This window comes from Amblyomma mixtum, chromosome 5 (assembly GCF_055824585.1).
Source record: "Amblyomma mixtum isolate Tamu chromosome 5, ASM5582458v1, whole genome shotgun sequence".
Taxonomy (NCBI): domain Eukaryota; kingdom Metazoa; phylum Arthropoda; class Arachnida; order Ixodida; family Ixodidae; genus Amblyomma; species Amblyomma mixtum.
In genome coordinates, this window is record NC_143016.1 from 89,137,971 (window position 1) to 89,161,344 (window position 23,374).

Consider the following 23,374-nt stretch of genomic DNA (forward strand, 5'->3'; position numbering starts at 1 on the left):
AGGACTTGGCCATGCGACTCTGAACAACCCTCAGTTGGTTTCACTGGACTAGGGTACTTCGCCTTTTTTAAAAGGTTGGTTACATTTATCTGGGACTCCCGGTATATCTGCGACGAATAAACGGGCGGCTAAGCGTGGGATGTTGGGAGCAGAGTTGGCGCACTGGATGATAACGTCTTTCTAAAAGTCGCCGCGTACGGTTAGTAAAATATGCGCTACATTGTGATACTTAACAAGAGTCGTGAATAGGCAGGAAAGGAGCGAGAGAAAAAGAGAAGAGATTGACTCAGTAAACAGACAGAGAAAGAAATGTGTAACGACATGTAGGAGCAAGGCCATGCATAAGCTTCAGTAAGCTTTTTAACGACAGAATGCCCACGCGAGCCCCGCATAGCGGACTGCTCAAAGCCGGCGCGAAAGTTAATTTTAGCAACAGGACGGTGCGTCCACGTGCTGCGCTGCTGCTCCAGGCTTTCGCGCCAGTTTGGGGCCGGCATCGGCGCGTTCAAAGGCGCCCTGTGAGTGGCAACACGCGCGTGGGAAATCACATATTCCTCCGTACCTCGCTGTTAGCTTCGACAGCCTGCTGTTGTGTGCGCGGCTGGTGCAGGCGCTTTTGGAGAGGCCGGGCTCTTTGGATTACGTATGCAGCCTTAGGGGCCAATTTACGACTCCGTGCTTGGAACAACGGAGATAAAAAGAAAGCAAAAAACATACTAAGTACCTCAATCACAGCAAGCGTTAGATGGCGTGCTGCGTGAAACGGTATAGAAAAGAAATATAGAGTAAGTAAAAAGAAAGGGTAATATCATTAACGAAGGCAGAGCGCGAAACAAATAACAAGCGCGCGATAGAGGGCTAGCTGAAGTACTTTGTCATCTCGTTAATAGGGTTATCGATGTGCAGTGCAGGCGAAAAGCTGCGTTTAGCACACAATAAGCGGCACAGCCGCGGCATGCCAGGGGGAGCTATTTCCAGGTAAGTTCCGCGAGCAGTAAAGAGCTATATGGCAGCGAACTGGTGTTTCCATCTTTGCTTCGTGTTTTTAGTCCTTTAGCCGACTCTCATCATCATCATTGGTGTCATCATGATGATGATGATGATGACAAAAGTCAGCTAAAGGACTAAAAACACGGAGCAAAGATAGGTCAATGGCTCACTGCCAACTAACAACTAAAGATTTATTGCACAGCATCAGAATTTATACATGCTGATATTGGCTGCACATGCAAGCCTTAATACATATAAGAAAAAAAAAAACATCAATGCCGTCTGGCTATGCTTACAGCGTACTATCTTAAAGAGATCTAGACTCAAACCTAATGAGACCCCTCCAGGTACGGATATGATCTTGCTGTCTGAATTTGATAAAACATGCTACCTAGTCTCGCAATTGTGGTAATAACCCGAACTACAAAAATATATATATATATATATATTTTTGCCAATCAGCAGCGCAACGTTTTTGGTGTTGTCATTTATAATGCTTTAACTACCCGGAGGAGCTATCTATTTTCAGAAATGACTGCTCAGTTTCGCAACTATTCTCATTTTAAACGCATCAGAAGTTATACTTCTGTAAAGCTAGCCCAATAAAGGAAGAGTATAAAGGCATATTCTTTTAATTTCCATGCCACATAGATTTAGGGAAGAACACGAGTGAAGCTTCACGAGTAAACATACGCTACCTGCATTAGTTTCACCGAAGCTCCAAGCGCAATGCTGATTGCTGCATGCAGCAAACGAAACTTCAGTACCAATTAAACGTTTAGTGAAACGCAAATCCGCAACTTATAGCCTGCAGCGATTCCTCCGGTACTTCGCTCAAATTCCGCGAAATTTAGGGGCACCGTTAAATCGGTTGATTTAGAAAGCCGTCTTGCCGCCTCCCCGTTAAATGTAGCGGCTGCCCAAGGCACATTAAACCACGAGCAGAACGGACCGGTAAACATGAAAGTGAGGCCGGAGTACTCTGCAAAAAAGAGTAAAGCGTGATGGGGAAGGGGGGGGGGAGGGGGGGGAGTGTTAGATGTGTTCTTCCCTCCGGAATAGCGCCGTCACACACGCACGCACACAAAAAAGGCCAGTGAAGGACTGCCACCGAAACAAGCAAGAATGAAAAGCATGTGTGCGTGAAGGGGGGGGGGGGGGTGATGAGGACGAAAGGGGCAAATAACGGGAACGGTTCCGAATGGATTACAGATAATCAGCGCCGAGTGAATAAGCGAAGACGGCAAGTCAGGAAGTGGGAAAGTAGGGAAGCAGGGGGAAGAAATGAAAAATAACATTTGGGGAAGGCTGCGATGCAGGGAAACAAAAGAATGGAATCAAGAGCAGGGAAAAAAGAAAAAGGCTGCAAGGGAAAAAGGGAAGGGCCGCGAGAAAGGAGTAGGGAGAGAGGGCGCACCGCAGTGGCAGCACCCGGTTAGTTCTTCCCAATTAAATCTCATTGCAAGCGCGTGGAGCGGACAATTAACTTTGCTCCTCGCGGGAGCCGAAAGAGAAGAGAACGGGGGGAAGGGGGTGGGGGCGGTGTCTAATGAGCCGCCTAAAGAACGAACTCGGGTTAGCAGTTGTGCTTGGGCGTAATCAACATCTTATACGGGAGGATCTCAGACGGGGAAAAAAATCAGTTTTTCTTTTTTCTCCCTAATCGGTGAAAACTTCTAGGCTAAGGAACTTAGACATGATGAACTCGGGGGAATTTGGGTCGCATAAAGCAATAACAAGGTAAAACGTAGAAAGGCTTCATATTGCCCCTGAGAGTTTTAGGACGACGGGACTATAGATGTGCGCCGAAGCGAACACTAGAGGGGTTCCGACTCAGCTGCGACCCCTTGGAGCCGTGGTTGCAGTAAAGACACCGAACTTTATCTCGTTTTCTTTGCTATCGCTTCGCCTGACGAGCTCTACAGGCAGATAAGCCGTCACGAGGAAAACGAGAGACGTACCGTTTACTAACACATTTTTTTTCGCACGTGCTGTCCACTACAAAACAATTTGGGTTGTTCTGTATTTATGGCGCTCCGTTTTTTCATATTGAGGTCTCCGACTCTACTACATCTGGTAGCGGCGGCGAAAAAAGGTTGAACACCCATGTCCTAAGATTTCGGCAACTTGATGGACCGCGACTGGTCTAAATATGCATTTAGCCCTCCATCGTGCGATAACTTATACCGCATAAACTAGCCGTTACAATGCATCGAGAGCCTTCGACCAGCTTCACGGATGAAACAAACTACATGCTAAGGCAGACAGAAGTCTACATTCACAAAGCTGAACGCTAAGGTATTTTCTGTTGTGTACGACTCACACGCAGGCACTACCGCTGGCGGGTTTATGCTGCAACGCTTCGTGAATTTGGGCAGCACAAAACGGACAAATAAGAAACACGCAAAGCATACTGGATTTCAAGTGACCGGACTACCGAGGTAATGATGGGTATGCGAGCGACATTTCCGCACTCATGTTTTTTGAAGTCGTGTTAGGTCCAGAGTGACGAACAATCCGCTTATCTGGTTTCCTTCCTCGCACTCAGTCTTGCTTTGAGTCATCCGAGTACAACGACACAACCGAAGAACCGTACGAGAAAAACGGTAACGTACTAAGGCATAAGAAATAGAAAGAAAGACGACGAACGAAAGTGAAAAGGAGTAACGCAACACTTCTTGTCGTCCTCCTCCTCAGGTCACGGCAGCGACGAGAAAAGTGTGAAAACAACGAAGCAGGCAAGAGCTGACGCTTCGGACACGCTGACAGCGCGACCGCAAACGAAACGCAAGGCGGGACAGACGCTTTCGACAACGACGCCTCCACACGTCCGGAATCTGACGTGCGGAACGTGACGGCAGCGGGCCGTTACTGGGACGAAGGTTCGCAACATTATGGCTTCCACTTGCCGGCACAATGCTTTCGACACGGCCGCAGGGCAACCGAAATGACAAGGACGGAGGTGAATGGGGAAATCCATAATTCCCCAATTCGTAGGGGATTGCGGTTGGTCCGATATAGGGCAAAAATTCTCGGTGTCATCACACATGATCGTGACACATTTTGCGTCGGTCACGTGATCTGAGTGGCGTTAGAGGAGGGAAAGGGGCGGTACAGGCATTGGTGCCACTTGTTTGGAAGAAGTAAAAAAAATTTGACGAGGTTTGACTATTCTAAACCTAGTTCTACAGAGCGAAAGCTGAGTTGGTCAAATGTTTAGGGAAATCCCCCAAGGCGGAGTAAAGTTGTAATAAGGAAGTAATTACTCATTGGCATCCACCCAAGCGCAGCCATACGGCTACAAAGGAACGCTATACAGCTTTCTCAGAAACTTCGTAGTTAAAGAAAAATTCGTCCTGGTCCGGGGTACGAACCCGGGACCACCGCTTCACTGGAGCAGTCGCTCTACCAACTGAGCTAACGGACGGCAAGCTTATGGTAGGGCGAGAGCGAATTGATCAATAACTCGAAGTGGGAACAGTGTTGGTCAAATGTTTAGGGAAATCCCCCAAGGTGGAGTAAATTTGTAATAAGGGAGTAATTACTCATTCTCAAATAAAGTTGCAGTTCAGCGCTCGTGTGTGTGTTTCCTCGTCTTGTGTCCTTGTGTAGCATGCGCTGTTGAAAAAAAAAATTATTATGAATAACCAACTAGCCCGTGAGCTCACCCTACTCATTGGCATCCACCCAAGCGCAGCCATACGACTACAAAGGAAAGCTATACAGCTTTCTCAGAAACTTCGTAGTTAAAGAAAAATTCGTCCTGGTCCGGGGTTCGAACCCGGGACCACCGCTTCACCGGAGCAGTCGCTCTACCAACTGAGTTCCGGTGCTTCGCAGGCCTAGCTTCTCGTTCCTCCTCGGTTTCAGCGGTTCGTTCAGCTCGCGTCCTCTGCAGTACACCTTCTCGGTGAGCTATATCGACCGGATGATCGGACGCGGCTTAATTGACGGCGACGCCGAAGAGTTGACACACTCGGTCCTTCCCGCGCCTCCTCCATGGCGAAAGTGAAGGAGAAACCACCGACGTACCAACTGTTACACCCTCTCCCAGTCACGTGGTAACACGACGGCGAAGCCGGCTAGCGCGCGCAGCTGCGCCTCTCCCAGCCTGCCCTCTCCTAATCACGTGGTATCAAAGCGGCGGAGCCGGCGGGCGCGCGCAGGTGCACCTCTGCATGAGGAGTCAGGTTGTTCGCCTGCGCTCCTGGGGCCTCAAGGTCAAACGCGCATCTAGACTGACCTTGAGAGACGAGTAATGACAGAGCTTTCGCTCTGAAAGTCTGGAGCTTTAATGGAAAATTTTCGGGGTTTCCTTCGAATGGGACACGCTGTGGAAGATTGCGAAAGTAAGGTGGGTTGGGGGGGAAGCAAAGCGTTCGGAGATACTTCTTCGTATAAGTCTGGAGTTTTAGAATTCAGTGCAAACGCTAGCAACCTTGCGTCTAAAACAGTTTCACCGCTGCCACTGTGGTGATGGACACCTTGAAACTTGTCTACCGTCAATGTACCATCGTCCACCAAAGGCGTCACTGTTAGTTGAACTTAGTTTTACTTAAACCAGCACAGCCAAAGCATACAAAAATCCTGATGAAAGAAACAGGATGAGAAATCAGAGCACAAAAAGAGGTTTCACAAAACAAAATAAATTAAACTGTCGGTAAGAAAAAAGTCAAACGTATAAGAAAGCAAAACCGTCAATCCCCCCTCTGTGCGCGAATGAGGGCTTTATAGCTGCGTTTAATGACATCAGGGCCAAACCAATATCCTTTTTTAAAATTTTATCTTTCCTTTTCCGGCAGTTCCTCCGGTTTAGGCCCTTTTCCTTCTCTGAAAATAGCATCTCCGTTTTCTTGCTTTTCTTTGTCAAAAAAAAAAATAACGAAAGCAAGGACGTAGTCGAACGAGGCTTTGGTGACGATCCCATTTCTCGTAAGTCCAGTGAACTTTAAAAAAAAATATTTATAGAGCAAGTTGACGAAAGAGAGAACTGTCCCAGAGATCCGCTCCAGCGCGCGCTTCGTTAGCTGGCTAGCTGTGAGTGCGCGAATCATAAAAGAACAAAACATGCCGTTTCTTACCTAACCAATCCGCCCTAACCCGAGAGAAAGTATCGGGTATAATATTAAGAACACGGGAAATGGGGAGCGGAAAGACTAAGGGCCGAAGGGAGAGAGCGCGCGGGAGCCGAATAGCTTGGCCCCCCGGCGACTGCAGCTTGCCGTCATCGGCTGCACTGCCGGTAATGACCCCTTCGGGCCGGTCGCTAGGCGGCCGCATTTCCGCCCTGGTGATACCGGCACACAAGTATGCCACCGTTTCTGTTAGCGACAGGCAAATGCTTTCCACGGCCACCGCCCCATTCGCGTATCGCCGTAGTGGCCCGTGAAGGTGCTTTTCTCTTTTGTAACAGGCGTTCTTTTATTCTCTTCGCTGGTTGACAACAAGCAGTCACCTTGGCGAGTAGCTTAAGAAGGGGCCAGTAATGAAAACTGGATTGTTAATGGGAACCTGTTACAGACCAAATCATTACAAAAGGGAACACATTACCAAAGTGCAGCCCATTGTTACTCCCCACGTATATAAGTGAGAAGCGTGCCTGTTTTATTTAGTTTTTTCTTAGATGCATGACCCCTAGAGCACCCTTTGAAGTACGAGGAAAAAGCAAGCATAAATTAACTGAGCAAACTAAGCGATCTGGACTAAGTAAAGGAGTAAAATAGCTGCTTCGTACATGCTCTCACGTATAAAGTGTACCCATTCCGGTAACGCCCGCTGCAATAGGTATAGAAAGAAATAGAGCCGTCAAGTAATGCACAATGCTCGACAGGCATTAAGCGGCCTCCGTCCCAAGCTTTAACGCTTTGGCTCCAGTCTCGTCGTTTCGCTGCACGATAACGACTGAAAATTATGTGATTTTCTTTTCCTGGAGAATACTCAACACGAGGAAGAGGGCGCTACAGTTCCGCCTTGCTTTTTTTTTTATGCGAAAATATTGCCAGTCTCATTACGAGAAAAGCCGGCGGCGTGTGTTAGCGTAGGTACTCGCAGATGGTATAGAAAATCCCAGCGATGGCAAAAAAAAAAAATGGGGTGACGTCGTCAGGAGGCAGCATGACGCCCACAGTAAGCAAGGTACCGCCATTTCAGACAATCATACTTGTATATATATGTCATTCGTCTATAGAATCCCCCCCTTCCCCCTTTACTGGCTGACCTCAATATGGCGAATGTTCTTGATTACATTCGTACCAAAACTGCGAGTAACCGTCTGTCGCACAGCGCTGCGGATGGTGTCATAGATTTCTCGTTGCATGTAGTTTACGTGCGCAAGTGAAGCTGGAGGCTACCTTGCGACAGGGATTCGAACCGATGACATACGCACCTTCAATTGTATGCCTTCCCAGACTCTTTGCCTCTTCCCTTAAAGGAGCCTGCCACGGTGGCTCAGTGGTTATGGCACTCGGCTGCTGACCCGAAAGACGCGGGTTCGGTCCCGCGTCTGATTTCGTTCACTCAAGCCAGGAAGTGCAGCACAATCGTGGCGCGCGAATGCGCTAGTCACGTGATTTTTTTGTAGTTGCCGGACTTTCTTTGGAGCTCGGAAAAAGATACACGTGAGGCTTTCTTTATCACAAATAAATAGAATGGGGGTTTCTGAAGGTGCTCTCCAACTTTGCTATTGACATCTGCCGTCTAAAGTCATTATTTACGCATTTAGACGAATTATCTTAATTACTCCATTATTAATAGCAATACAAAAAAAATTGTCTAGATGCGCAAGCCGGCTGGCAGCTGTATGTAAGTGGTTTCCCTGGCCTACCTCAAATATCTTATTTTTTAACCCGTGGCTAAAGTTAGCCTGGACACCCTGTATAAGCTTTAACGTCCCGAAGTGACACATGGTCTATGAGGGAAGACGCAGTGGAAGACTCGGAATTAATTTAGGCCACCTGAGGTTATTTAATGTACGCTGACATGGCCCTGCAAAAGGACATTTTTGAATTTCGCCTCCATCGAGATCCATCAACCTCGTGACCTTGAATCAGCAGCCGAACGCCAAAGTCACTGAGCCATGACCTTGGGATCTGCAGCCGATCACCAAAGTCACTGAGCCATGATCTTGGGATTAACCGAACGGCAAAGCTACTGAGCCATGACCTTGGGATTTGCAGCCGATCCCCATAACCACTGAACCATGACCTTGAGATCAGCAGCCGAACCAGCAGCTGAACGCCAAAGCCACTGAGCCATGGCCTTGGGAACAGCAGCCGATCGCTAAAGCCATTGATCCATAACCTTGGGACCAGTAGCTGAATGCCAAAGTAACTGAGCTGACCTTGATATCAGCAGCCGATCGCCAAAGCCACTGAGCCATGGCCATGGGATCAGCAGCCGATCGCCAAAGCCATTGAGCCGTGACCTTGGGACTAGCAGCTTAACGCCACAGCCACTGAGCTATGACCTTGGGATTTGCAGCCGATCCCCAAAACCGCTGAGCCATGACCTTGAGATCAGCAGACGATCGCCAAAGCCACTGAGCCATGACCTTGAGATCAGCAGCCGAACGCCAAAGCCACTGAGCCGTGACCTTGGGACTAGCAGCTGAACGCCACAGCCACTGAGCTATGACCTTGGGATTTGCAGCCGATCCCCAAAACCGCTGAGCCATGACCTTGAGATTAGCAGACGATCGCCAAAGCCACTGAGCCATGACCTTGAGATCAGCAGCCGATCGCCAAAGCCACTGAGCCGTGACCTTGGGACTAGCAGCTGAACGCCACAGCCACTGAGCTATGACCTTGGGATTTGCAGCCGATCCCCAAAACCGCTGAGCCATGACCTTGAGATCAGCAGACGATCGCCAAAGCCACTGAGCCATGACCTTGAGATCAGCAGCCGAACGCCAAAGCCACTGAGCCAACGCAGCTGTTGGTGCGTGCTCGTATGGGACTTGAAAAAAATTGCGCCAAGCGTCGGTCCGCAGAAGCCCTGCATCGAAACCTGGTACAGGCCTCGGAGACGAGCGAGAGAGGCGCTCGATTCCCCGTGGACAGCTTCTCCCGAGAGGCCTTAATGGGGATTCACGGATAGCCACTCCTCACTGCTTGCAAATCCCACGCACACCTTGAGCCGGCCGTCCCGATCAAAATAAGGAATTACGGTATGCAACGCTAGCTTTTACCGGCCACTCACGGCGAGTAAGTCGTATATGCGATTCTGTGGTTCTAAACAAGCGGCTGGCGTCCGGAGTGACTTTCTCATGGCCTGCTCAGCTTCACTACACTCCGCCGAATCAATATTTCTGTCCATGTAAACATTTCTGGGACCAAAATGCACATGATTCAAACAGAAAGAATAAACGACAGACAGAAGACTAGTGCGTGGTTTGCAACAGCGTAAGACGTAGGGAAATGACAATACGTATGCGTGATAAGAAAGGGTTTTCCGAAACTGTTCCGGTTCAGCACAACGGTATATAACACCAAACTCAAAGTTTTTGGCTGCATATTTTGTTCGCAGAAGGCAGTAAAATGGACCTATGATTTTTTTCTAGGCCGACGTTCACCAGGTAGGTACTGGAATAAGGAAAATACTATGATGTTAGCACACACAATGTACCATTACACAAGACGAAGGAAATATACAGATAATGAAAAATATAGGAGGCTGGTTGGTTTGGTTTATGGGGTTTAACGTCCCAAAGCGACTAAGGCTATGAGAGACGCCGTAGTGGAGGGCTCCGGAAATTTCGACCACCTGGGGTTCTTTAACGTGCACTGACATCGCACAGTACACGGGCCTCTAGAATTTCTCCTCCAAAGAAATTCTAGCCGCAGCGGCCGGGATCGAACCCGCGTCTTTTGGGTCAGCAGCCGAGCACCATAACCGCTGAGCCACCGCGGCGGCAAAATATAGGAGGCAAATGCATACAGCCTATACCGGGTGTTTTTTTTAGAAGGTCCAAATTTTTTAAAAAAGGTAAATTGCTTTAGATTTATTTTAGCACTGGGGCTATACTGGAGGCTAGGGCGGGCGCCAGGCAAGAGGAAAACTGGTTTAATTAGTTCGCTGATTAACTAAATACGCTAATAAACTTTTCTAATTTTTATTTTAGGGGTTATTTTGTATTCGCAGAATTGGAGATCGTCCTCCAAACAGTCCAACCGAGAAAAAACAATTTCAATTAAAAATTTTTCACGCACGTTACGAGGCGCGAAAAAGTCACCCTGGTAGGCATCTCCACACCGTAACTCAGCGGCGATGTTCGCTCCGCCCTGCGCTTTGCGTCACACGGCTGATATCACTTGAAGCCCGGACGGGCGGCCTGCGCTATCGCTGCTTGTTTCGCTTCGCTCCGCGGCCTCACGGAGTGCCGCGTTGGAACAAAAACGCACTGACACAAAGCGCAGGGCGGAGCGAGCTACGTCACAAGCGCTCACAGACGCTGTGTTACAATGTGAAGCTGCCTACCAGGGTGACTTTTCCTCGCTTCGTACCGCGCGCAAAAATTTTTTTCATGAAAATTTTTTTTCTTGGCTGGACTGTTTGGAAGACGATCTCCAATTCTGCTAATACAACATGTCCGCTAAAATAAAAATTATAAAAGTTAATTAACGTATTCAGTTAATCAGCGAACTAATTAAAGGAGTTTGCCTCTTACCTGGCGTCCGCCGTAGCCCTCAGTATAACCCCAGGGTTAAAGTAAGTCTAAAGGAATTTACCTTTCTTTAAATATTTTGGACCTTCTAAAAAAAAAACACCCGGTATATTATTGTAGAAGGAAATCTGAAAAGACAGCGGCACAAAAATAGCTTTCGGACGTCGGCATATCCTGCGAACAGAGGATATATAGGCCAGAGGTCGATACTGATGCCCCAAAGGGACGAGTGCCCAGCCCAGATACAGACATCGTACGGTGCGCGCGCGTGCACGGTGCATCGTGCTGCCGCCGCCACTCACACTGGTCGTCCTCGACGACGGCGTAGTTGCCCTTCTCGACGAAGGTGATCAGGCCCATGTGCAGGACGCCCATGACGACGCGCAGGAACTGCGTCTGCTCCTCCTCGCTCATTCCCATCACAGTCATGGCTTTCTGCACAGGGGGAGGAGGAGAGAGAGGGGGAGGAGGTTTCCTCCAGTCAAGAAGGAAGACCAGGTCTGCATGGCGCAGAACCCGGTGTACGAGCTCGGCGCCACTGCGCGTGCGCAGAAGTGACAGAAAGAAAGGAAAATAATCTTAAACAGCGCAGCAGTGCTTTTGCCAATCGCTTCGATACGAGCATGCGATGGGCGCGACGGATTAGGAGCGACAATAAGATACGTTGGAGGTGTTTTCGTTCGTGGGGTGAGCCAGCTCTAAAAAAAAGTGTTGAGTACGAGTTTTCCGGGAAGGTGCTGAAAGGCTTCGGATAGCAGGCTCGTGGACAGTTTATATATATTAGCATTGGTTTTGAGCCTGTACAGGGCGCCGAACTAGAACCGCAATATTTGTCTGCTGTAATGCTACAGTGAGGTAAAACATACAGGCAGGTTGAGGAGAATACTATAGGAGGTGGTTGAAAAACGGACATATCCATGACTTATTCAGTAACTACAGCTGACACATCCAGGGATTTCCTTCCAAATGGGACAACAACCCGAATACGGATTTGATTCCATCGGATTTGCCTCCAGTACCCGTATACCTTAACACCGCGCAGACTTGGCAGCTTACTGAGTCATGAGCTGTGCGTCTCGCACGTCAGCAACTTCGGCTCTGAGCAATTTGGAGTCGCAAGTTTGTCCACCGTGAGGCCTGGATACCAACAGTTAATAAAGCAAGGCTTTCAGGTCGAGCTCTTGAGGAAGCAACGAGATTATAATTTTAGCTCGTTAGTTGACAGGGAAGCAGAAGACAGAAATAGAGGGACAAACGGCCAGAACCTTCACGAGAACGGAATGGTTAACCAGCAAGAAAGGAAAGCTTATAAGAATGTATTAAAAAGGTTGATGGAAGGGGGGACACAATGAAAGGCATCGACTAACTCCCATCAGAAGGAGTCAACGAGTTATGGAAGCACAAAAGACATCTCCTTTGCTTTCTTTGCGCCAACTGGTGCGTCCACTGCACACTCCTTTCTCGTTAAGGTTCGCTTGCCTGGCTTTCTCAGTGAAAGCGACAGCGGAAGATAATTAAATTAGTATATAATCCGCCGAGTGTTTCGCGCTTCACATCAGGATTGAACACAAGGTTCGGTGAGCAGCTTTTCTGCCGCTTTGATCTTTTACTAAAGCTTCCTTCTGCTGAAAGCATCCCCTTGATAGCAGCAACACCGGCAGTCAGTGATGTGACCTGCGCCGTTGAGTGCCGTTTTGTTGAGTGCCTTGATAGGAAATTATTTATTTTTTCACTAAGGTGTCCTCGGAGAAAAGCGGCACGGGTGACCGTGCAAAGCAAACGTTTAAGCAATTACCCACATAGGGATGCATGATGTGCCATTAACGCCGTCCTGCAATGCTGTGCGACACTCGTTTTACTTCGTAACAATTGAAATTATGTAGTTAGAGCTGCTTATGCCTAATAAAAGAGGGGGGGGGGGGGGGGTAGTGCGGATGAAGGCAAACGAGAGAACAACTAACAATAGCCCAGAAATCGAATAGCATTAATCTTTTGCGCTCAGCGTTCCGAGGCATTGCCACGCAAGTCAGGACCTAATTCGTGCTGCCTATTCTACGAAACTAATTAAGAAATCTGAGCAGGTAACTGCGCATCAGGGACGCCTACGGTGCCCACCTGAAGTTTCGCCGCGCAGCAAGAAATAATCGCGGGGAGTCGTCGCATAAGGTGACCTTTACCGGCTGCTATGAAATTCGCAACGCCAGCAGACAGGCAAACGAAGAACAAACACTTTCCTTCGAAACCGGAGCCGAGGCGAAGAAGACAGGAAGGTTGAGCGCGCATTAGTTCCGAGCCACCGCCTAATCCAGCGACCCAGAACGGAACCGGGGAAGAGCGGCGGTGGGCCGCCAGGGGCTCTTTCGCCCTGATTGTATGCCTCGGAGACGCGAGTCAAGAAAGAGAATCTTTCAGATTCCCTGGGCGCATCGCGAAAAAGCCCTTCGACCCTCCCCTTCCGTTGCTGCCTTTTCGTCTTAGCGAAATGGGAACACGCGGGAAGAAAGGAGCGGAATACAGGATAGCCCAGGGATGGGAGCGCGCGTCTTAAAGCCCGAGAACAAAATCCTTGCCGCTGTTTTCAGACCATGTTAGTTAAAGGAAGACCTATAAAGAGGTGGTTATATTACGGAGAGAAATGAATATGCCAATGCAGACCACGAAGCGAGGAACTTGGGAACGAGGAACGACGTATGAGAGGGACGAAAATGCTGCAGGCAGAGTGAGAGAGAGCGAGTTTAGTCGGAAATGACAGTATATGCCACTTTTTAACCGCAGCGTTCCAAGTACCTTGAGGTCCAATGTAGTTAGGAGAGTTTTCCATGGTCTAGTCGGTTTCAGTCAAGGCTGTGATTGCTCGTTAACGTCCACCAGAGTGCAGCCATGCGGGTATAGAGGAAAGCCACAAGGCTTTCGCAGATATTTGTAGTTAAAGAAATATTCGGCTTGGACCTCAGCCCTGGGCCCTACCACCGAACCAGGGCTAATATTTCACCAAATATGAAGATTTCTGAAGGCAGTGCAGCTTCCGTTTTTAGCCGCACGGCTGGACAGGCGAGGATGTTGAGCAAACTGCCTTGGTCGTCAGAAGGTGTACGAAAGCGTGAAACTATAAGGAAAATATTCTTACGTTGAAGTCACAAAGCCATTACTTTGCAATATTCAGACAAACAGGGCGACTTTTGCCGTCTTCGTTTCGACTGACCTTTGTTTAATTGCACCGCCGAAGTTCCTCACTCATTGTCATCAGTGCTCAGACTGCCCGGGCTAGAGTTAGGTTTGTTAGCTATTATCGATCCCCTTCTATGTTAAACTTGCCTTCTTTAACGTAACGCCCGTACGCCTAGCTCTGTTCTCACGCCACTCAACAGCAAAATCTCGGCGCACGATGCGCAGAAGTTGAACAAAGCGGCGCCTATTGCGAAGATTTTAAGTCGTTGCAACGATCTGTACTCGCCTCGCAACAAGTGATCATAAAGCACCTGCCATCATACACACGGAACTATCACGACTGCTGAAGGAAATGCCTGATGCTTTGTTCCTGATTGGCTGGCGGAAGCCACGGTTTTCACTTCAGTACCAGCAAAGCATAGAAGAAGACCAAGCTTAGGCGCAAAAGAAAATGTGGAGTGCCGACGTGTACATGGGTATAAGAGTCTGCCCGTGAGTCCCGCGCTTTAGATATAACCTGGCGACCACAAACCTTATTCGTAAGTAGTATGGCCCCTGGCCTGAGTTTGACGACATTGATTAGAAAGAACAAAAGTAAGCCACGTTCAGTGCTAAAGCGAATGTTGTACACTCCACCAGATTGGCCCGGCTGGTCCGGTTGCTATATACCAACGGAGAGGCGTAAGACACTGACCAGAGTCTCCTGGAAGTCGTGGGCGTCGTTGGTGCCCTCCACTTTGTAGACTCCGCTTTGGTTCAGGTAATTGTAGTAGTCGGGGTTCGCCACGCCCAGTTCCCCTGCAGGAATACCAAAACAGCGTTCGGTCAAGCACACCGGTACCGACTGTGTTCTTTGAAAGTTCGGTCTCCGTATAGTCGAACCCGGATATATCGAATTCGAACCGGAGTACGATGTAGTTCGGTATAGCGATAATTCGATATATAAAAGATGGCAGTAGAAAAGCTTTTGTGTAAGCTAGAGGAAAGAATACATTGCGCCCACGCATGACGCGTTCTTGCAGCGACGTGCTTCCCGCCGGAGCGCTGGAAGCGCACCACTCGCTACCCTGCTTCGCATCGAATCGGCGGTGGAAGATGGTTTGGAACTATAGCCACTGCCTATCTTAAAGATGTATGATCCTGTTACTGGTAAAATACAAATGCAACGACTTAGGCAGTGAAGCATGCCAGCCAAGGGTAGCCGCGAGGACTTAGGTTGCCTTCGCCGCATGACAGCAATGTGGCGTGGAGAAGTACAAGAAACCGTAGGTCACCCTCTATACTCTTCCGTTCATCTCGTCATGCAGTTTCACAGCGCTGCCCAAGGCCAGCCAGCAGCTGCCCAAGGCTGCGCAGTCGATCCGTCATCGCGTCTGGAAAGGGTTCGATGAGCGCCGTTAGAAGTTCGATATATCGAATGTTCCACCGAAAGAGAGTTCTTTATGCGCGAATGGTGCAATATTTTTGCGTGGGATTTTGAAGGGATGCTTTGACATTTCGATATAATCAATAATTCGGTACATCCGGGTTTAATATATCCGGGCTCTACTTATTTTTTTGCTCTCAGCGAAGTAGCTAGAAGCTTTCTTCTCGAAAGAACTAGGAGCATGGCAGTGTGAAAGTATTATATCCCCCCCCCCCCCCCCCTCTTCTAAAATACAGGTCCACAACAGTAGTGAGTGCAGGAATGAATATCAGCGAAAATTGACAAAACAAAAATCTAAAGGAATTATTTATCGGGATTCAATTGGGAATGTTTGCAACGATCGTCATCTTCAAGGCATTGCTCAGTCATTCCCGCCCGTACGCAAACGATATGTTCGCAAATACTCACTCTTCATCTCCGGAGAGGCGCCGAAGCAGACCTGATAGAAAATGTGGAAATTCCTTTCGTTCGGGCTCTGGCTCACAACGCGAGACTGCAAGAAAAATAAGACAGCCAAGTAAGACACTGAGGTTGATAAAACTTTGCAGAAAATTGCAAAAAAGAAAGTGGCTTGAGGGCACACGACCCGTTTAGAACTCTATGAAACGGATTTTAACACCTGCTTGTTATCGTCGGCTGTGCAGGCAGCATAAATTTGAAACGGAAAGCATCATAAGAATCCAACCAGTGATTGTTCCTCAAGTGTTCATTTTTGTTGAAGTATCAGTGAGAAGCCCATTTCCTTTTTTTTCTGAACAGTCTTCGTACGGACCAATAATACTCATCAGACATTTTTTAGTTTACAACAGAAATAAAACCAAAATTCGTTCTCTTAAGCAAAGAGACTGTTCCCTACCACACTAGAGCTAACTACACCTGGAAAAAGGATAAAAACAAACGAGTGCAAGTATTCCGCGCTGCAGCATGATTACGCTAATTACTAACCTGATGCTTTCATTAGCTAGCGGCAAACCTTGATGCCTTAGGTACTGGTTGCTCCGTGACTACGGCGGTCTGCTGCTCAGCGCAAGGTCGTCAGATCGAATCCTAGCCGCATTTCGACCAAGATGAAACGCAAAAGACGCCTGTGTACTGTACGCTGCCAGTGAAAAATGTCCCCCCCCCCCCCCCTCCTAAGTGGTCCAAATTAGGTTTGGTTTTGGTTTTGTGGGGTTTAACGTCCCAAAGCGACTAAGGCTATGAGAGACGCCGTAGTGAAGGGCTCCGGAAATTTCGACCACCTGGGGTTCTTTAACGTGCACTGACATCGCACAGTACACGAGCCTCTAGAATTTCTCCTCCAAAGAAATTCCAGCCGCCGCGGCCGGGATCGAACCCGCGTCTTTCGGGTCAGCAGCCGAGGGCCGTAACCGCTGAGCCACCGCGGCGGCTGGTCCAAATTAATAAAGAGCTCTTTTAGCTACGGTAACTCCCTCCCTCCCTCCTTCCCTCCCTCCCTCCCTCATTTCACCCCTTCCTTGAAAAAAAACTCAGTCCTTGCCTACCTTGAGTGGGACAGTTACCGCGCCTTGGTTTTACACATATACCACAATCTCACCCCTGCCTCGCGCACACACACTCCAGGTACGAATACACCTATAAGGGAGTGAAAAGGGAGTAAAGCTGTCCTCTAACGCACGCTCTCATAAAAGGGAGTACGCTAGAGAACGGCTTACTCTTCTTACTCCTTTGCGTTTAGACTGCACGCACCTTTTCGAGGAGAAAGTTGGAGATGCGGCCGCCTTCGGGGACGCCGCCTCGGCTGAACTGGATCTCCACGTATTTTCCCTGCGGTGGAAAGTGAGCACGTAAATAAGTCAAAACACATCCCTTAGAACATCCAATAACATAACAATCCCCTGCATTCGCGCCATCCGCGAGTTACTGACTCCAAACACAAAAGTTATTGAACTCTAATAGGAAGTGGAAATTTGGTGTAACAAGGCTCCTCACGAAGTGGCAGGGCTTGCGCACATCTTATGATCCCATACAAGAGTCAGTATGAACGTACACCCTCCGTCAAAAGTATACAGCCCAAGGGGTTTGTTTCTAAGCTGTATAGCGGTGCTCCCTAGCGTATGAAGCAGTCCAAACCTTGGGAGGATTGAGGACGCAAAGCCACTTCTCTTTCAAAAGAATACGGTCGCCGAGGATGCATAACGAGGCATGGTGCAGGCCTCACAAGCAAACCCCTTGGGCTGTGTACTTCTGACGGGGGGTGTACATAACAATTCGTTTACTCGACTATTTAAAGTTTGATCGCAGAAAACGAAAGGAAAAATGTTCAGTTCTCCCTCGAGTAACAAGCAATCGATGAAAACTGTGTGGAGAAAATTCCGGCGATACCTGAATAAATGATTTCATTAACGGACTGCACTTCCTGCAAACATACACCGTGTAGGAGGCGAAGCTGGACACCGAGATATTCCAGTTTTTGCCCTTAAACACAACTTGCAGTAGTCATGGCGGCGGGTATAACTGACTAAAAGAAAAGCTTTCCCGTTTTTCGCAAAGGCGGTACAAAAAAAAAGGAATACCAGCAGTCAGATCAAATTACTTTCGCACCCAGAACTATTCCGGCGCTTTCGTATTTACTCTATATGCAAATGAGGTGTTGCCATTTTATATGCAAGAAACGAGCTTGCGCTTTTCGTGATTTTCAATGCCACACACGACTAACGTACTCACACCAGGGAATGAATGCACGATAGATGGCGCAACGGTGGAATCGCTCACATGAAAGCTGCATTCAAATCGTTTAAATCAGGGTCATTAGCATTTAAAGACGCCAGAAAACGAATTACGTGCTTTGGTTTATATGTTAGTAATGTGTTCACGTTCTGAAGAGAGAAATTTCTCCTGGGAGCATTGCCGTCAAAAGAATGACGCGGGAGAACTCGCCGTAAGCGGTAGCAAAGCGAGAAGAGATTTTCGAGGAAAACTTCAGATATGCAGTATGCCAACTCGAGGAGAACGCGTGCAAATCATGAAACATGCAAAATATGCGTAACGGTACGCCGGTGCGTTCTGGTCAGCACAAGCTATAGGGCAATTGAAACAAGCCTATTTGTATGCTACGCGCGACGCGCTTAAAGGGACACTAAGGAGAACTCCATGCAATTATTGCTTTTAGTAAAAATTTATTCTCTGGCTCTTTCTGGTGATGCTGACGGTTATCCGGAAGCAAAAAACGCATTTATCGCCTAGAAAATTCGCTTTAAAAATGGCTGGGGTTCGACGTGTCTTGAACATAGTAATACGAGCGAAAGCTCAGCAAAGCATGGTCTCCACTGTCTCAAATCAAATGTCAAAGGTCAAGGGTCAAAGCTTGGGCCATACCACCGCACAATTGAGTTCGGTTTGACCTTGTGAGGCACTGAAGGTCATTGTCAATGTGGTGCCCACTGTTTCAAATTAAATGTCAAGGTCAAGGTCAAAGTCAGGTACCGAATGGTACTAGTCATATGGTCACGTGGTCCTACACAATAGATTGGGCCACATCACCGCGCAGTTAAGTTCGGTTTGACCTTGTGAGGCATTCAAGGTCACTGTCTCATCCACATCGAAATCGGAAGTTGTACCCCGATGAGTAGAGCTCTCACTTTAAAATCCTCCCACCAGTCGATACCAACTCGTGACACCCGCACCGAATAGGACAGGTTGCCACCGGTTTGACGTGAATGGCAGTGTAGCTTGGCCTCTGTGATCCGCGCTGCATTTTACTTGCGAAATCTTCCGGCTGATGGCGACACCTGCATTTCATTTTCTTTTGTCTTCTCTAGCTTATAAAATACCCGTTTTCGGCGAAATTGGTATATTTTTGACTAGAACGCAGTACCTTACCAATGCAAGCCAACTTCAATTTGTCCTCTAACGTAAACGGGCAAGCTGCTTTGAATTTTTATTGACCAGCCTCCAGCGCAGTCCTATTACGCTTTTTTCTTCTTTACTCCTCCTGAGCTTTAGTCTGCAGACAGACCCTGAACCTTAGCAATCCATAATGGTTGTTCTCCGCTCAAATCAATAACCCCATTTACTAATTTTTTTATAAGCAGCTGCTTTTCACGCGCATCGTATGCAAGATGTTACATTATACTGAAGTGGAATTGGCCGTAAAAGAAGGATCTGAAAAGTTATTAGAATATTGTAGGTCATTCATAATACACAACTTGAGAATATGCTTGCACAAGACATCCGCCAAGTCGGTTAGTCCAAGTTCAAAAACTGTTTTGGAGATATAATGGCACGTTTATATATAAAAAAAACACGATTAAAGTAAAAGATCACACTCCGTACATGGTACAGAGAGGGTAGGTAGATAGGTGCTATCCAACGTTTCGACATGAGGACTTGTCGAAAATTTGGCTAGACAAGTAGACGAAGGCCTCGAAACGCTGGCTAACACCCGAGCCCCCCACCCCCCTTTCTTCTCTCTCTGCGGTTTACTTTGTGTTGACGCCCTTTATATAAACAAATACAAGGCTACAGCTGCACTGGAGTTGTACGACGTAGCTCGCGCCCTGGTCAGCGTATAAATGAATGCAAGAAACAATAGGCAGAGGACCGCATATGCCAACCGTTATACGTCGATATACCTTCTAATTTACTTCCCCTTGCGGGTACCCCCAAATGACGCACATAAGCACCGAAGGAAGCCACATTGGCGTGACCGCCACCGCCAGAAAAATAAGGGAGCGCGTGTTGACTGCAGCGTCGTGTACGTCATGCACGCTGTTCCTGAGACAGCTACGCGGGTCGATCAATGCATTCGCGTCCTTGTCGTACGCGGGATGGCGTGATACATTGAAGAGTTGTGGGTGCCGTCCATGCCGCCTGATGTCAGAGCGTGACGTCACATCGAGAGAAGGGGGGTAAAGGGGGGGGGGGGGGGTCGCTGACTGTCGTTCTGCACGTCGAGATGGCTCGTTCTGGCTGGTGGCATGCACACGACGCTGACTGGGAACGGCACGCAGCTTGGAGAAGGAAGTCAACAACAACTCGTCTATAGCACGACGGCGGCACTCTAAAACAGAGGTCTCCAAGCAGAGGTCTCCAAGAACGGAGGTCTCCAAGAACGGAGGTCTCCAAGAACGGAGGTCTCCAAGAAACAGAGGTCTCCAAGAACGAGGCAGCTTCGTCCACGTCCAAAATTTCTTTAGGCGTGCACTACAAAACTGCGTCGCTCTAAAGTCCTTCTGGCTGCTCAAAACTTGCTCTCCGCTTACTTCATGATGTAGAGGCAATGTTGCGGAAGCAACTGCCAAGGGTTAAAAAATGAATGTCATAGAAGTTATCGGACGCCAGCCCAAGAGACCGGCATCTGCTTCCTTTAGTGTTGACGTCTTGTTCGTTTTTGGTCTCTTCATCGCGACGCCCACGCTCTAACCACGAGGTGTCACTCCCTTGCGCCTCCCTAGCCTCGCAGCGCTCGTCTAATCTACTCGTCCAGTCCCGCGTTTCTGCGCTAAGCCTCTGTGTCATCGTACCATCAATCAGCGCAAAATTCCACTTAACTCTCCAGCCCGTCGTTAAGAAACCAGAGCGAACCCTATCGACCATTTTTTGTCCCCCGCACAACGCGGGAAAACATATTCAAGCACCAGCGACGCAAAACTCTGAAAAGAAGATTCAGATGCGTCTAATGCAGGCATCGCATGTAGCGCTCGTTTCCAGCGCGCGCTTTCTTTGACGTCACGACGGCGCTTAAAAGCCCGCAAGAAACATCGACACGAGCGTGACGAAGCCAACGAAAAGCAAGAGCGTCATCAGCACTAAATTCGGAAAAAGAAAGAAAGGATACAGGCCTCGTCGCCATGACGGCAAACTATAGCTCCGCGAATGCGCGGACGAGTCAAATGACAGCGGCGCACGGAAGCCCCAAAACGGCGGGCAATGAAAGAAAGGCAGGCAGGCAAGCGGAGGAGAAACACCGCTTGCACAACCAAGCCGGTATTTTATACGAATGCGGCACCATCCCGGTGCACTTGGGGCGAAGAATCCAACCAAGGCCGAAAGACTCTCAAGGTGAACTCTAGGTATATACACGCACAAACAAGAAGACGCCCCCGCGCAGTCTGTCTGCCTTCGCAGAATAGAGCGGCTGGAAACACCGGCAAACGAAGCTCGTCGGGGACGGGGTCACGTCGTCGCTTCTTCTTTAGGGCTCTGCGTTTCTCTCCCCCCCCTCCTCCTCTCTCTCTTTATGTCTATGCACTGTCTTTCATATATTCTGGCCGCTATTAAGAAGACTTGTGTCCGTCTTCGGCCTCTTTTTTTCCTTTTCGTCCCTCGCTTCCTATGGGCTCCTTCGCTTCCTGCCAAAAATGAGGAGCTCGCGCACAGGCCCACGTACAAACTATACTGTTCCTTTCACTCCAACCCTTGTATGTGTGAGTGTACTTTTATACGACCACCGAAAACTGACCAAGACACGAACGAAATGTTCTTGCAATACGGGAAGAAGGAAAAAAAATAACTGTCAGGTGTAGAAGACTCGCAGCGAGGAAGCACGGAGGAGGGAGGGAGAATTCAACAAATAACAAATAAAACGAAGAAATAAAAGGGAATTCGAAAAAGTGGATGATGTATGAGAACATATATAAAAGGGAAAAAAACGGTAGGGAAGCGAGCCGCCGTGAGGGAAGAGAAACGAATCAAGAACGGTCCACTGCTGTGTGTTGTGGGGACGGGGGGGGGGGGGGGGGGGGAGCAACGCCAGCCGGGAGTAAATGACGGGTATGGAAGGCGGGCCACCGGGCAGCCGGCCACACGTGAAGCGAATGCTATGCATGAATGGACCTCATCGGATTGCCCTTTGATGCGAGTTTCCCAACTGGCCGAGGGTGGAGAAATGCATAAAGAAAGGGGAAAGACAGTCCCTAGAAAGAGAAGGAAAGGTTAAAAGACAGAAGTATAGGCATGCAGAGAAAAAGAGAACCGGGGCTAAGGCACCCGGCCCGCCCGCTGGGTGGATTTATATACATATATACCCCAGAAGGTAAGGTTCGGGGCGGCATATATATGGGTAGAAAAGGAGTGCCTCGGGAGGAAGTAACCTTTCGGTCTGATTCAAGGAAGGAACGCCGACGGACGTTATAGTGGCCGGTGTGCGCGCAGGAAAGCATAAAGAATCTAGCCGAGCGACCGGAGGCGCCAGCGTGAATGGAAGGACAGGTATATGGGCTAGGTACCCAAGGTGAGCTATACAAGAAGAATGCCGCAGAGCACGAAAGCGCCGGCGAGAGCAGAGAATTACACGCGCGGGTTGGAATTCGACCAGGGCTTACCTTCGCACAGTACTAAGACGTGGAAAACGCGGAAAATGTAAAATGTAGTTGCGATGAAAAAAAAAAAAAGAGCAACCAAGGCGGTCATGCTCGTGGCGTACAAGCGAACCTAACCGTATAAAAGTTGAGATCTCTAGCAGACGAGAGAGGAATTACTGCACTCCGTATAGGGAAAGAAACGCGCACAGGCGAAGTAGAAAAAAGAAGAGCAGAAAAAGTAGCCAACTGGAAGGCAGAGGGCAAAGCAGCCGGAAAGATATACAAGAAGGGATCCTGCCGATAAACGCTTTCAGCGCGGCGATGATTAGAAATAGGCGGGTGGGCTCCCAGCGTGATCAATACGCGGAACCGAGCGGAGAAAAGACGTAAGGAAACCGCCGAGCTCCTCTATCTGGTGAAATAGCTGGCAGCCGCACAAGCGTGACTGTTATAGCCCGGGCACGCGAGAGATAGACGAGACGGAAAAACAGCCACACTGCAGCGCGCGTGCGCAGATCACCCGTGTGGATGAAGGATCGAAAAGGAGGTGGGGAGAACAAGGAACGCGAAATTGGTGCGTTACCTATCCTGCATTGTACGTAGGGAAGAATGACGAAAAGGAAGAGGGAGAGGGGGTATACATGAGAAAGGACTGGAACCCAGCGACGCATTACAACAGCGTTCACAAGGCTGGGATATATACCATATTCTCGCTCAGAAAACCGAGGCGAAGCAGTGATACCATCGCCTAATATGTTCACATCACTAAATTTACTCATACCCTCCCTGTGTTTTAGAGCGCAGCTCTTTGGCGTCCGTTCCTGGGTTTCGCGTCGGCGTCGGCGTCGGCGTCGGCGTCGGCCT

At 48.7% G+C, this 23,374-nt stretch overlaps 1 protein-coding gene across 1 annotated transcript in view; it reads right to left on the reverse strand.

Annotated features, from left to right (window-relative positions):
• The window catches only part of LOC149342959 (unconventional myosin-Ie-like), a 283,527-nt gene that overhangs the window by 52,056 nt on the left and 208,097 nt on the right, over positions 1-23,374 (reverse strand). Inside the window, exons 7-10 of the mRNA XM_089545520.1 lie at positions 16,956-17,033; positions 15,654-15,738; positions 14,514-14,617; positions 10,954-11,086 (exon numbers count right to left, since the gene is read on the reverse strand). Of these exons, the coding sequence (XP_089401646.1) occupies positions 10,954-11,086; positions 14,514-14,617; positions 15,654-15,738; positions 16,956-17,033 (400 nt within the window). The remainder of the gene's footprint in view (positions 1-10,953; positions 11,087-14,513; positions 14,618-15,653; positions 15,739-16,955; positions 17,034-23,374) is intronic.